The 16,297-nt window shown below is 34.7% G+C and overlaps 1 protein-coding gene and 1 long non-coding RNA gene across 2 annotated transcripts; both read left to right on the top strand.

The window, feature by feature from the left end:
- Positions 1-280: 280 nt before the first annotated feature.
- On the top strand, positions 281-5,142 carry LOC127863859 (uncharacterized). The gene is made up of 10 exons (XR_008041210.1): positions 281-425; positions 775-1,079; positions 1,812-2,117; positions 2,358-2,531; positions 2,878-3,020; positions 3,685-3,836; positions 4,037-4,111; positions 4,302-4,368; positions 4,520-4,696; positions 5,008-5,142. It is a non-coding gene; the product is annotated as an uncharacterized LOC127863859 (long non-coding RNA).
- Positions 5,143-5,231: 89 nt separating this feature from the next.
- LOC127863852 (tyrosine-protein phosphatase 10D-like) lies at positions 5,232-14,568 on the top strand. The gene is given in 14 exon segments (XM_052403520.1): positions 5,232-5,383; positions 6,161-6,228; positions 6,445-6,547; positions 6,845-6,934; positions 7,242-7,329; positions 7,628-7,718; positions 8,107-8,183; positions 8,869-9,003; positions 9,519-9,530; positions 9,532-9,636; positions 10,461-10,615; positions 11,450-11,585; positions 12,299-12,380; positions 14,155-14,568. Coding segments are annotated over 14 exon segments (1,362 nt in total). The 3' UTR covers positions 14,223-14,568.
- Positions 14,569-16,297: the final 1,729 nt, after the last annotated feature.

Below are 16,297 nucleotides of genomic sequence, written 5' to 3'. Positions count from 1 at the left end.
CAACACGTGCGTACAAAGTGCAGTGTGGAAGTGTTCTAATTGTAGTGATCAGTCGCCTAATTCAAACTTTGTAAGTAGAAAGCCAAAGTGTCTTAGTTTAACAAATATGTAAGAAATTAATTTCGATGTTTAATTTATGTGTTCATCACAAACTCGGTAAGTTGTTTAGAATGCATCATGTATATATGCTGGCGAGTTGTGCAGTAGATATTATGTGCTTTTCAGGATAATTGAGTAACTTCAAAGTATGTTTTTCTGGATACAGGCGTGTGAGGTCGTCATCACCTATAACTTTTCAGCAGAGGAACCGCTGTCTTGGTCCATAACAAACTTGCATCCGTTCAGAAATTACACGGTGTATATAGCTGCCTATACAATTATGATAGGGTCGTACTCCGATGTAAACATGTCCACTCTTGAAGATAGTAAGTACAACTCATACATGTACAACATTTGCTTACGGATATATATCTATAACTATGTGTATATACAGGACATATATACATTTATCCTTATTTAAACAGAGTATCTATATACTTCAAAGCCAAAACAACGTCTTCATAACATATAGACTATTTCCTCTTTTAGTGTTATAAATTGATACAGTAAATCTGTGTGTAAAGGAATTGTTTTTGCAAATAGATGATGTTTATTCTACATTAATTTAATAATACTACTAGTATACAACTATTTAATTCTACAAATTAATAAACGCAGATTTAAGGATGTGCGATGCAAAAAAATATTTGGAAATAATAATCAATTCTTATATAGTTCCAGGTTAACCCGTAGATTTAAAATACACTAAACTGTATGCTCACTTCATTGATCTGGATTGGTTGCCAGCGTATGAGCGCAATGGAATCGTGAGGAACTACACAGTAAAGTATGCTTACAAAGAACGAAAGTGTCGTGACATTGTTGACATAAAAGAAGCTATACCACATACTCGCACACACGAGAGTAACATGACGGAACATATATTTCCATTTTGGAGGTACGATATATCAGTCCGAGCAACAAATAATATCGGGCAGGGAATTTTTCCGATGTGCTGGTTGTTCAAACACACGAATGAAGTAAGAACGTCGTCTTTTAAAAGAACACTGAACGTCTTTCAAATAATTTAATTGCGTAGGTAATTTATATTTGAATAGAATTATAACATGTGTTTTAATAATAACAAATGTCTTAATCAGACTGTAAACCACGAATGACAAAGAAAGAAAAGTTTTAAAAGACCGTATTTTTTACAATTATTAGTTTATATTGGTATATATCATAACATGAAAAAAGTTTTTTTTTATTTTTACTTTATTTTTGTATTTATTTATTTTTACTGGGTATGCATACCAGGTAACTACCAGTGAACTTTTAATAACGCAAGTCGATTGATAATCATCGTCACGTGGTAAACCCAGGAATGCAAATTGTACATGCGTAGTGAATTGCATATATTTTATATATAAAATGTTCAATCTACTTGCGTTATTTATAGTGTGTATATCGTTATGTCACCTATTTTCGCGATGTACTTTCGATTTCACATCGCGAAATTTTATTACCGAATATACTGAAAAAATGAACGTTTTTCAAGCAATGTAATATACCAGTCGTGATATTTTAATAAATATAAACTAATACTTGTAAAAAAAAAAATACGGCATTTTAGAACTTTTTTATTTTTCGTCATTCGTGGTTGACAGTCCCTTTAAATAGTTGTTTTAATTTACTTGAAGCTAATTTAACAAAACGTTAATTTTATTGTAGTGGATTGTGTAATTATATTAAAATGTGTTTGTCTTTAACAGCTCCCAGTGGTATAAATACCACCAACAGCAGTTCAGTTCATGCACGCAATGCCACGATACAGTGGATGGATCCATGTTATGCAAACGGAATACTGACACGATTTTACGTGGAACTGTTGAATTCATCAAGTGTGAATTTCATAAATGAAACTTGGGTTTCTACATTCGCAACGAACGCTTCCATACACGAACATTTTTGTAATGATTTGCTTCCGTTTAGAAATAATTCTTTACGTGTAAAGGCGGCAACACACGCTGGTAACGGAACGTATGACATCTCACTCAATTTCACGTCAAAAATCGATGGTAATGTGTTTATAACTACCGATATGTCACGTTGTTAAAGCGCTAACACAAGATGCATTAAATTTAATGTTTTGCCATTTTTAATAATCAAATCAAAGCTCAATATAACTAGAAAAATTAAAATATAAACAAAGTAATTTTCAGGATAAAAGCTCGTTTATTGAAGGCAAGTTACCACTTTACTTTACAGGAAAACACTTTGCTCGTTAGATTGTAAAGATTATATATACTACTTTTCAGTTCCGATTGCCCCAAGTGAGTTACGCCAAGGCAAAATCGAATCGTCCGCCGTAAGGATTCATTGGAACAGTACAATCCAGTTTACTGGACCGACCAAATATATCATTAGTGTCACTGACGTTAGTGATAACTCACAATTGAAGAGTTATGTCACAAACGAAGGATGGTGGATCGGTGAGCGTTCGTGTTGTTTGGCATTTATTGGCGCTGATCACTTGTTTGCTGTAAAATTATGGAAGAAAAACGGCTATTTAGAACATTATATGCGTTTTATCATAAAACATACAACGCTTCTATACATATTTTAAATATAACAAAAACAACTAAATAGGTCAGCCACTATAAAACTTATGACAGGCTGTCTCAATGTATAGTTTCGAAACAAATACGTTGTATATGCGTGTGTAATGTCAAGGATAAGATTTTTGCACTTTTAATGTTCAGGTTGTATATTTTTCCAATTAAGGTCATTAAGACAGCTTTATATATTTCTTATGTGTGTTTATGATAATATAAACAGATCAACTGGCTACATACGCCGATCTCTTTGACCTCGATGCTTACTGGAATTACTCCATAGCAGTCACTGCGGAGACATCGTATGGACTCAGGGACCTCTACGAAGTGAATCCTCTACAATCATCGTTCAGACTGCTGAAAGCGGTAAGACTCGATACCACAAAACAACAACATCCACACATAACAGGCAACAATAACTACTACAACTACTCATATTACTGCTAATCCTATTATTAAAACAATAACAACTATAACGTGTACAACAACAAAACATATACTACCACAAATGTAGTACTCAGCTGCTACTACGTCTACTTCTTCTACTACTACTACCACTGCTACTACTACTACTACTACTACTACTACTACTACTACTTCTACTACTACTACTACTACTACTACTACTACTACTACTACTACTACTACTACTACTACTACTACTACTACAACTACTACTTCTACTACTACTACTACTACTACTACTACTACTACTACTACTACTACTACTTCTACTACTACTACTACCACTACTACTACTACTACTACTACTACTACTACTGCTGCTACTACTACTACTACTACTTCTACTACTACTACTACTACTACTACTACTGCTACCACTGCTACTACTGCTACTGCTACTTTTACTGCTGCTGCGTCTGCTGCTTCTGCTATTTATCCCCTGATGCAGGGAAAGAAGAAACGAAAAGTACATTTACTGATTAAAATTTATATTCAAATCAAATAAAAACACCAAACAATGCAAAATATCGTATAATATTGTGTGTTTTTTTCTTTGAAATGTCAGTTCCGGGAAGACTCCAGAGTCTGATCGCCGTATCTGAGCAAGACTTGACGAAACCGCCAATGTTGTACGTGAAGTGGCAGGCTCCCAAAGATAGAGATCTTAATGGCATACTTGTTAGATACATAATATATTGTTCAAATGGAAACCAACAGGTACAAACAGATTAAATTGAGTGCATTTTCTTTAAATTGTCTTGTACGCCGTAATAATTTAGTTTGCTTTATATCTTAGATACTCAGAATATATATTCATTTCAATTTTAGTCATACCATTTTATTAACAAACATGCATAAACAATGAATTACACACACACAGTGATACTTTAAGCAACATTCGGTCGTGTTCTTTTCAGATTAACGTTAACGCTTCAACACTGAATCATACTATTCCGATATACATCGACAACAAATCAAACGTGACCGTTGAGGTACTATTTTTGAAGTTTTTGACAATAATGGTTAATAATTCATTTCAGTTCATCAGAATCAGGAGTTTCATTATCTCAATATTTCTAATGACTCACATACCCAAGCTTCTGGCCTGTCTGCATTTACTGAACGTTTTATTTGTTTCGCAGGAGTCTTCAATTTCATTGTATGTTAATGTATTATTCAAAGGTTCGCTCCGCAACGAGTGTTGGACATGGAGAGTCGTTCAGCGTGACGGTCGAAGTTAAACCAGGGGGTATACACACGTTAAACACATGACTTATATTTATTCCGCTTGTTAAATTTAAATAAAGCTATACAACAATACACAATTAAAGAATCGTTATTGAGTTAAAGCTATACCAATTTGACAGTTCATAGTTCATTTCAAGTTTTACTTATTTCAGCACCGGAAGAGCCTCCAGAAACCCTGTCAAATCCTCTGACGAAAAAGGCTCATGTTACGGTCGCTGATGACAAACAGATGATTGCTGTAGAACTGTCAAAGACTTTCCTGTGTAATAATAAAACTGGCACACTTGTTCACTGGGGGATAATTATTGCACAGGAAAGTAACGCAACAGGTGAGTGATCACATCATATCAGTTTTAGTATGTATCTCAACCGATTTAAACCTCCAATGCTTTATATAAACCATTCAAAGGCGCTGACCACAGCTTTTATAATTAAATCCTTAATGTCGTGTTGTATGTTATTGTCCTGTATTGTATAGGCAATTTATCAATTTAATTGTAAAATGATCTATCGGGTGTTTACAAGATTGTTCCTCCTGTAATGTTTCTGCAATTTCGTTATACATATAAATTGTCGACGTTTGCCTTATCAAAAGCTGTTTTCTTTCATAAGAAAATGTCAATGAACATTGTTTTTCAAGACCTTTCTTTCGTTGGGAGTCGCGGCGAGTACGAAGCCAGAAAAAATACCCTTTACAAGAAGTGGTCCGAAGTTAAGGACATGGATGACATTCCGACATATTTAGCAACTGGTCCTAATTGAAGCCCTTCATGTCCTAAAGATAAACACTGTACGATTTCAAACTATTTTGCAACCAAGGAAAAAGTAGTTCTTTAGCAATACATCTTGATCAGTGCGGTTAACATGGAGATCGAATACTTTCTAGGTGGTAACAAACGCCGACGACGTGCTGCTGTTGCAGAAATAGAACCGTTGAACTTCATCATAGGCACAGAAGACTGTTCCAATAATCAAGAGTACTGCAACGAGCCACTGAAAGCAGGAAGAGCATACAAGTTGGTTTTCCAATTATTAACTATATGATGCTATATGCTTCAATCTTTTTGTAAAAAAGGGATGTTGTTGATACGTGTTCGTAATTTCATTTCATCGTGCCTCAAAAAGTTGTTACTCTGTTGCTCTGGTCTCATTCCAACCACTGAGTAACTCAATAGTAATTAAATTGAATGCGTCTTAATTCCCTTTTAATGCTGTTTAATTTAAGTTGCAATGCTATGAGGTTAAATTGTATTTACACTTATATGTATCATGCATATTGCTGGGCCAAGTGTGAGGTTGAGCGCTATATGACCGTTCCAAGGCGGTGACCCAAGCTTTATTCTACTATGTGTATATTTGTTTCGTTTTGTGCCGTACTTAACCGTTTTGGCGATTGGTTCCTTGTCATAAATAAATGATAGAAATGCAATACTGCTGCAGCTTGTGGAGTTTCACTTCTTTATATTGACGATATTTTAATGATATCTTAGTCGGTAGTGTTATTTCGTTTGTCTGAATATGATGTAAACATTCTTTGTCATTTTGCCATTGAGCCAACCTGTGAACAAACCCCTCTAATTAAACATTGGCAATTAAGGATTTCGTTATGACACATTCAATCGTTGTTCCAACATTTCCATTCTTTTCACCAGCAGTTTCGTAAAACTGTACAACTTATTGTCTGCAGAGTCGTCTTTGTCTTTGCTTTCGTAGACATTTTGTATTAGAATATCGAAAAGATGTGCATAATGCACCTAACCTCATGGATTACGTTACAATGTGTTTATTATCAGAGTGAAATCATTTGCATGCACGACATCCGGATGTACAGAAACACTATATTCACAACCGATTAGGACAGGTACGTGACATTACTTATTGTCTCAATACTTACTATAATAATGAATACATATAACTGATGATTCACCTTCGACAACAATTTTATAATGCAAAAACTGTTAAAAAAAAGTTAATGAATACCTTATCACAACACACGGTCTGGACGAAAAATAATTTAACGAAAAACAGAAAAAAAATTATTTCAAGGGATATGTGTACATACTTTTTTGTGTTTAAGCTCCAGACCCAACGGCAGGAATAATAGGCGGAGCTGTGGCAGCTGTTGTAGCCATTGTCATTGCAGGAGTTGTTATCATCTTCATGAAACGGAAAAAGCGACTGTAAGAGTCGTTTAAGTGTAACGATTCAAATACGTGACACTATTTTATTTAAACCAATTACATTTAAAATTCTACGGACGTCGTGTTTAAACAAACTCAATGAAAAACGCCAGTGCTTGTTAGCTTTATAATTTGCCCCCTTTAAGCGAATATTTTAGTAAACTTGCCGAATTGTTTATGTTCTTTGTCCGATTGTGTTGTTTCTTTTAAATTGAATTAGGTTTTATATGGATTGTTTTGTGTGTTTCGGTCATTAATTATCATATGTCAGTATACACCAATTCAATTTGTTCGCAGATGTTTCGCCGGAAAGGAAGTTGAAAATGGCACCAGAAAAGGAGTTGTTGATATGCAAAATATAGACACTGATACAGATCATATTTTCAAGCAAGTATTTTTTTTAATAATTATTATATGTATGCAAACATGTGTAGCGTTTTACAAATGAACGTATTCGATTGTAATAGAAGGCTTTATTGCATAATTCTTTCTGAAATGTGTAACCTATGGCTTTAACATACAATTATATTTAAATTTTTGATTCATTTAATAGCGATGGTAAGCTGTAATTAACTCATGACATAATCAGTTACTTTCTATCAGTTGTGACATTAATATATAAGCCGCATCATAAAATATGACTATTATTTTTATATTTATATGCAACAATGATACGATTGAGGCTAAATTACAGACCGTGTCCAGTGAAATTATCGGAGTTCCCCGCTTACGTGGAAAACATGCACAAGGACAGTAATCTTTTATTCGCGGAGGCTTACAATGTAAATATTTAGTCGTGGTAATAACTGTTAACCTACATGTTTTGCTGTATACCGTATTATTAAAAAAGAATTTGGAAGCAAATTGTAAATGAATAATATGTTTGTATATATTCATATACTACAGCATGTTCGGATATTAATATACTACAGCATATAACCAATGAATTACAGCTTCAACATGTATACGATTTGTAGTTGCTTTTCTATAAAAAGCAATATACTTAGTAGACCCACACATAATACAATCAATGAAATATTCAGTAGTAGTATTCAATGTAATTATATACATTGTATCTAGCTGCTGAAAGAACAAAGTCCATCTCATCCTGTGACGGCCGCAAATTCCGAGAATGATAGGCCAAAGAACCGTTACACCAACATCATGCCTTGTGAGGGTTCGCTAACATTGATTACTGTTCTGTGTCTCAAGACATAGAATTTGTCATGTGTTTAACGTGTCAAAATAATATAGTGTTTTTAAATTCAAGCAGTTTTTAATTGATCCTTACCTTTTCAATATTCGACTTCTAATACCCCTATGATGTCGTGAGTGCAGAATATATACAGTAGTATAACAAATGTTCAAGTCCAAGAATATGGAATACTTTTGCTATATGGGCGTCATCGATACACATACTTCTATTATATTTTAACTCCATAAAACCTACATACTAAATACTATATTCATATTACTAATTTAAATTAGTTTTTTGATATACATCAATTTTTGATATATTTGATATGTCCATGTCCTAACATTTACTGTTATTTCATCAGATGATCGGTCAAGAGTTAAACTTCGTCCACTTGATGACGTGGAAGGTTCAGATTTTATCAATGCCAACTATATTCCAGTATGTGTCATTAAATGCTCTAAACTAGCACAGTTATATCCGTAAAACATTGAACTTATTCATGAATTCCTGTAATTAGTTTCGTTAATTAGATTTTGCTGTGTTAAATCTTACTGGCGTTATAAATTCTACGTCTATCTTCTTGTCTAAAGGATCGTTCCCACTTTTTGTTTATTGACAACGTTACATATTCCAAAAATAACGATTGGCACTGGTTTATACATAAAATAACAAAATATCGCTTTGGACTCATAGAAAACAAATTGCATGGATAAACCTCTCGCAGAGAATACATAGCGACACAGGGTCCTATGCAGATGACGTTTGATGACTGGATACACCTCTCGCAGAGAATACATAGCGACACAGGGTCCTATGCAGATGACGTTTGATGACTGGATACACCTCTCGCAGAGAATACATAGCGACACAGGGTCCTATGCAGATGACGTTTGATGACTTGATACACCTCTCGCAGAGAATACATAGCGACACAGGGTCCTATGCAGATGACGTTTGATGACTGGATACACCTCTCGCAGAGAATACATAGCGACACAGGGTCCTATGCAGATGACGTTTGATGACTGGATAAACCTCTCGCAGAGAATACATAGCGACACAGGGTCCTATGCAGGGATACACCTCTCGCAGAGAATACATAGCGACACAGGGTCCTATGCAGGGATACACCTCTCGCAGAGAATACATAGCGACACAGGGTCCTATGCAGATGACGTTTGATGACTTCTGGCGCATGATCTGGGAGCAAACTGTGGACACGATCGTCATGCTGACAAGACTGGTAGAGAAAGGACGGGTATGTAGATGTATAATTGTTTCAAATTATTGTTACATCCGATTTTGTGTCATAATCGCACATTGCTGAATATAAAACAACAATTAATCTTTGTGTATTGCTGTTATACATAAATTGCAAAGACAATGTTGGTCAGCTTGTTTTCCGACAACAAATTTAAAAGAGCGTTTAGAATGTGATTGTGTAATCATAATAGTTTAATTCTAACTGGTTGTTATAACTGTATTTGAAAATATTTTACTTTTAATTTCTTGTAAAAGATAGACATACATAACCAAGCTTTTTAATATGTCTTTTTACAACCTTAATTGCGCATCTTCCCGAATTTGCTAGAAAATGATTTGAATGTCTAATTGTAAGACTCTAAAACTTGTGAGTCTTATCTAGTGCTTTTTGTGTTGTGTCCCATTGTCTGGCATTTAGTACCTTGCTATAAATTTAGGTTCGCACTGTATAAGGTTTCTCTTTTGCTGATACAGCTGAAATTTTACTATATGTGTATTTGTTTTGCATAGAGGAAATGTATTCGACCAGTATTGGCCGAACCTGAACGACCCAGTCTTCTACGGTGATCTGATTGTCTCAATCCAGTCCGAATCCAACCTTTCAGACTACACGCTACGCATTTTTGAAGTAAGATTTGTAAGTTGTTTTGCCGAGCCTAATATTGTATGTTTGATATATGTTAATAATATGTTTTCACGTACACGTTATGCATTATTTTATCTTCAAGCAAATGTTTCATCATTCTATAGTAACGTTATTGGATACACATATACACATATAACTAAATTATTGGAATATTAATATGTTGTTCAAGGCGACCTTGACTTCACTATGTTTTATCATTATGAAGCCTTTAATTCTTCACCGATGTATAGGGGAACAAATCCCGAAAGGTTAAACACTTCCATTACCTGCAATGGCCTGATTTTGGGTGTCCGCAACGGCATTGGCCTTTGATAAATTTCATTACGTTAGTCCGCCAATATCGGCCTCGATTTCCAAATGGACCCCTTCTGGTCCATTGAAGGTATTTTCCAAGTGTATTGAGTGGTCATTGAATCAGTATATGTTCGATATAATACTTGTAGATGTTGTGCGTTCGAAGTCTTAGCCTTTGTAGTTGAACCACTCTAGTTGCACGACTTTCTTTTCATGACCCATGTCTGAACACAGCTTTTAATTGTTGAACATATTAAAATTTATTGCTTGTGTACCTGTTCTCAATACAAGTGTTACAGCTACTGAAATATTTGAACTTACCAAAAATAGGTATTGACAGTTTCTCTTGAATCGATAATTGTAACAGTAAAACGTGCACAAGTCTTAGTTATAACGCCTTTTATGTTTCATATGTCCTTACATTCATGATAGGTAACAAATTCAATACATGCCATCTGTCCGTCCAAATGTGCATGTAAAACATAAACGCCTGTGTCCGTTCCATTTCATAGCAAAAAGAATGCCGGACTGTAAAACACTTTTGGTACTTGAAATGGCCCGATATGGGCTGCCCAGATGACCCAAAGATGCTTCTAGACTTTGTGAAGACTGTCCGAGAACACAAAGTAATGCCTGGAAATGATATTGCTTCTGTTGTTCATTGCAGGTATGCATGACACCACACCTTTCTCGCAAGGTTTACATATATATTCCTTGATGTGTCGACCATATATACGCCTGTGCATTTAATGTTCTGCAAATACAAAACAATGCCTTCACGTGCATGCATTTGTTAGCGTTATATGCATGTACGTAGTTTGTAATAAATGGAATAATAATAGGGTAATTTTCATCGTTCTGCCCTAGTGTTTCAATTAAATATAAGGTTTACAAAATGGGTTTTGGTTCACATATATCGGATTGAAGCCGAGGGCTGACTGGAAGGGCAAAATCAAACGTGTGATATTCGTTCCTATTGAAACATTTTTGTGTGTAATATGTCTGAGTTCATTCAATGAAAACTTCTATTTAACACTATAAATGCGTATTATCGTATATACAAAAAAAAACATTGTTGTTAGCCCATTTATGCCTAGCGTATAGAAAAAAGGCATTGGCAAACAGCGTAGACCCAGATGAGACGCCGCATGATGTCTCATCAGGGTCTGCGCTGTTTGCTTAAAGGAGTTTCTGTAAGAAATGTTATAAATATGGAAAAAATATACACTAGACATCCCTTATTTTGGAAATAAATTGATCCAATTTAGAAGGATGGGATAGTCTACTATGAATAAATGTGTTAATATTCACACATTCATCTTAGGATAAGATAAGTATAATAGTATTGGTTATTTACTACTAAGATTAATATTTTTTTGATCCATGTATTTTACTATTTGATATCAAAATAAGTTGTTGTTGTGTACAATAAGTAAGTGATGTTGAATAAAATAACATTACTTAAGCATATGTATATGAATTACCATCATTTATGTGCTAGTGCTGGCGTTGGGCGGACCGGAACCTACATTGCTGTTGACCATCTTCTGCAACACATTCGTGACCATGACGACGTAGATATCTATCAACTAGTTCTAGACATGCGTGATCACCGGTGCAACATGGTGCAGACTGAGGTTTGTTGATGTAATTCAAACACTGAGAACAAAGGATGTAACTTAGAACATCGTTAGTTCATATTTAGTTTGACTAGTATAGTGATTTTGGTCGACGTTCAATTTATTATCAGAACAAAGGATGTAACTAAGGACATCGTTATTTCATATTTAGTTTGACTAGTATAGTGATTTTGGTCGACGTGCAATTTATTATCAGTTAGATCACTTATTATGCATATAAATTCATATTTGTTCTTGGTGAATTAGTGTATGGTTCATTAATTACATCTTATTTTTATATCATAAGTTCGGTTGAAAAACATACCAGTCGTTTGAAGAAATGGTAACAAACTATGAATATTTGTAACAAAGAATGTGATTGTTAAGTGTTGAAAACAGACACGTTTATTTAAAAATGCTTAGAAAGCCGGAACCTTAAGCGTTGTGGAATGCTATAGGCGTTCTTGCCCAGCAAATAAACTTATCCGTATTAGAAACTTACCTGATATTTCAAATATTTCATCATTATCGCAAGATTCATTAAAAAACTGTCGAAAGCACGATAGACATTACCTTATGTCATAGATCTAATGACATCATTATACTGCTAGTGACATATTAATTTCATTAAAGCTAGAAAGCAAAATTTATAACACGTGGTGTATCTTAATGATGTATCACCCGCCGAAATGGAATAACTAAAACGCAGGTACACATGTTCTCCATTACAGGACCAGTATGTATACATCCACGAATGTCTGAAAGCGTTCATAACAACGGACGATGAGACTGAGGACGAGGAAGAGGAGGAACGTAAGTCGGAATATAGGAACAATTAAACCCCGGGAGCCCGTCTTATAACCATTATGAGATGAATTTAGGCCTTCATATAATTTGTGATGAAGTATTATTGCTAAATACAAAACTCTATTATTAGGAAATATCAGTTATTCTATTATTTTAAGGTCAATTGTTTGAATATACTTTAGTTTAGAAAGATAATAATTAACCCATTTATGCCTAGCCTCTAGAAAAAAGGCCTTGGCAAACAGCGTATACCCAGATGAGACGCCGCATAATGCGGCGTCTCATCAGGGTCTGCGCTGTTTGATTAAAGGAATTTCGGTAAGAAATATTCTAAACATAGAAATAAATATACTAGACATCCCTAATTTTGGAAATAAATTGATCCAATTTAGAAGGATGGGAGAGTCCACTAGGCATAAATGGGTTAAAAATAGTAAACACCAATGAGGGCCTTCTGGCCTTTACGTGACCGACCAGACAGCCCTAAAACATACGAGTCGCGTTCTGAGAAAACTTGGCAAAATGAAGTCCGCACAGGCTTATCAAGGACGACGCTTTACGCCGTGACTGGATTTTCAAGGACGACGCTTTACGCCGTGACTGGATTTTCAAGGACGACGCTTTACGCCGTGACTGGATTTTCAAGGACGACGCTTTACGCCGTGACTGATTTTCGCTCAGAAGAGACATCATTTAAACGAAAAATTCCATTAAAGCGGAAATTGTCGTCCCTGATTAGCCTATGCGGACTGCACAGGCTAATCTGGGATGACAATTTACGCACAAGCATTATGCCCAGTTTTCTCAGAACACGACACTTAAGTGACCAACCAGACAGCCCTTAAACATATAGCGGACCGACGCCTCATGCTAAATAAGTGACCGGAACTTAAGTAGGAAATAAACAAAAATGCATAATAGCTATGCAGATGTAAGGTTTCTATAATAAATATACACAAAGAAACAACGTGTTTATGTAAGAAATATTATGCACACATATACATTTATTGTGAGCTAGCAATTCAGTAAAACCGTATGTTTGTCGTTAGGCAGTTGATTAGAGATTATCAGGAAAAATAGATATAAGACTCAGAATAAAAGCACAATACACACCCTAACCAGTTTATGCGTATACAGTTAAAGTGTTGTTGCACTAACGTAAAGCTCCACAGAGACATCCACACTAACCCATTTATGCCTAGTGGACTCTCCCGTCCTTCTAAATTGGATCATTTTTTCCCCAAAATTAGGGAGGTCGAGTATATTTATTTCTATATTTAGAATATTTATAACATAAATTCCTTCAGGCAAACAGCGCAGACCCTGATGAGACGCCGCATCATGCGGCGTCTCATCTTGGTCTACGCTGTTTGCCAATGCCTTTTTTCTTGACGCTATGCATAAATGGGTTAAATGCTTTAAATCCAAAATATTCATAAGGATTCTTACTATTTATTTTTTTAACAAAGTTTTTAACGTGTACATATAACGTAGATTTTTTGTACTTTCCCATATTGCACACGTAGTCTTTCTTATATCATATATAAAACATAATATGTTATTGCCATTTAAATACGACGTACGCTTAGATACTTTATCTTCTATATACAGGCCTAGTTTATTTAGTATATGACGTCTTCTCAACGATGCATACACAACCTTCACCGTTTTCAAGCATATCAAATGAAATAATTAAATTATAAGTTAACATACAGTATAATAGGTAACACAAGAATGCATACTGCTTATCAATTAAACCTGTTTTTGTTTTAATTTTCAGATGTGTACCAGAACACAAAGTTTTGCGGTGACAATATCTACGAAAACACGGCATTTCAACAAGACTAATGTGAGACATGGGACATAACTCTGCAAGCATGTTTCATAAACCAAATAGATGAATTTGGGAGTCATAACATATATAAAGACAAATATGAGATATTAATTCGGTGGTCTATCTTGCCTTCTGGTGAAAGAATGCTGTATTATGATTATGAGAGTTAAAATGTTGCATTTATTTAATTAACCCATTTATGCCTAGCGTCCTGAAAAAAAGGACATTGCAAACAGCGTAGACCCAGATGAGACGCCGCATAATGCGGCGTCTCATCAGGGTCTACACTGTTTGCTTAAACGAAATTCTGTAAGAAATATTCTAAAAATAGAAATAAATATACCAGACATCCCTAATTTTGGAAATAAATTGATCCAATTTTGAAGGATGGGAGAGTCCACTAGGCATAAATGGGTTAACTGCGTATGGAAAGCATTGTTTGAATGCTTCATATTTGAACATGGTGCGAAGAAAATCACCTTCGATATTAACCCATTTATGCCTAGAATATTACTTACTGAAATTTCTGTAAGCAAACAGCGCAGACCCAGATGAGACGCCGCATCATGCGGCGTCTCATCTGGGTCTACGCTGTTTGCAATGTCCTTTTTTCAAGACGCTAGGCATGAATGGGTTAAGATCATATTGCAATAAAGGTATATATATTTGTTTCTAATTTTAGAGTGTTACGTTTTAGCAAATATTAATGTTTGGTTGCATTAAAATAGCTTTTAAATTTAATTGTATTCGAGCTCAAACTAAAACTGAACAGAACTCAACACAACAAGTTTGTCAATGAATAGCATAGCAATCAAATTTACATTGTGTTTGCAAAGCAAACACTCTTTTATTATGAGTATTGTTGACGTAGTTGAATTATCTTGGTGGACTGTATTTTCATCATTTGGGTAAGCTTGTTTCCTTTATATAAATGATATTTTAGTGACTGAAAACAGAGTGTTGAAATGAACTTGGAAAGTAAACAAATCTTGGCTCTTGTTTCATCATACTAAGATAGATGTCGCCTGAATAGTTACAGAAAAATTACAATGGCATGGGGATTATAAATAGAATATTGTAAGAGAAAATGAACGTGCTGGTAACTGTGATGAACGCAACATTAAGACACTGTTAAAATAAAACAGGTGTATATGCAACAGGTGTATATGTTGCTTTACTAGCTCTAGTGTAAATATTTATTTCGTTTTATTGTGTAAAATATCTGTGTGAGTGTTGGTAGATTACTGTTAAAATACCCTGACTACGCAATTCAGATGCTGATTAACCAACATAATTTGGTTAGATGTGATAAATACATTATTTCCAGGGAATATGAACCGGTTATTGTAGTTTGTAATTATAACCGTAACTGGGTATACAATGTATAGATTGTCCCCTGTAAACTAATTTAATGGAACATCGATGCTAATTTTTATTTACAGTTCACTTTTTTTTTAGGAATTAAATGACTTTATAAATAAACACACACGGATGGTGTTATGACATACGATTTCATTTTTCTTCTTGTACGAGAGTTGTTATTGATTAAAGAGTGTAACTTAGTTTCACTTTTTCTTTAGAAGGTTCATTTTGATTATTAACTAGTAGCCTAATTGTTTTAATGTGTCTCGTTCTGAGAAAACTGGACATAATGCATGTCCGTAAAGTGTCGTCCCAGATAAGCCTGTGCAGTCCGCACAGGCTAATCAGGGAAGACACTTTCCGCCTAAACTGGATTTTCGCTAAGGAGAGATATCATTTAAACGAAAAATTCCATAAAAGAGCGGAAATTGTCCCTGATTAGCCTGTGCGAACTGCACAGGATAATCTTGGATGACAATGTACGCACATTTTTCTCAGAACGAGACACTATTGTCATAAGCGTTGTTATTTCCGCACGGCTAATCTTGTAAAAACATAGTAATCAAGAAATCTTTAACTACAATACAAAGCCTTTATTGTGTGTTCACTTTGTCCACCATTAACAAACAATTGATGTTTTTTGGAACACTATCACGCATGTTTAGATAAATTTTTGTGTACTATAAAGTATGTTATATTTTGCTTCTTTTCATTTTATTTATATTTA

Source organism: Dreissena polymorpha, unplaced genomic scaffold (assembly GCF_020536995.1).
Source record: "Dreissena polymorpha isolate Duluth1 unplaced genomic scaffold, UMN_Dpol_1.0 chrUn049, whole genome shotgun sequence".
NCBI classification, from domain to species: Eukaryota; Metazoa; Mollusca; class Bivalvia; order Myida; family Dreissenidae; genus Dreissena; species Dreissena polymorpha.
Note: the sequence above shows the minus strand (reverse complement) of the source record. Positions and strands in the feature narration are given on the sequence as shown.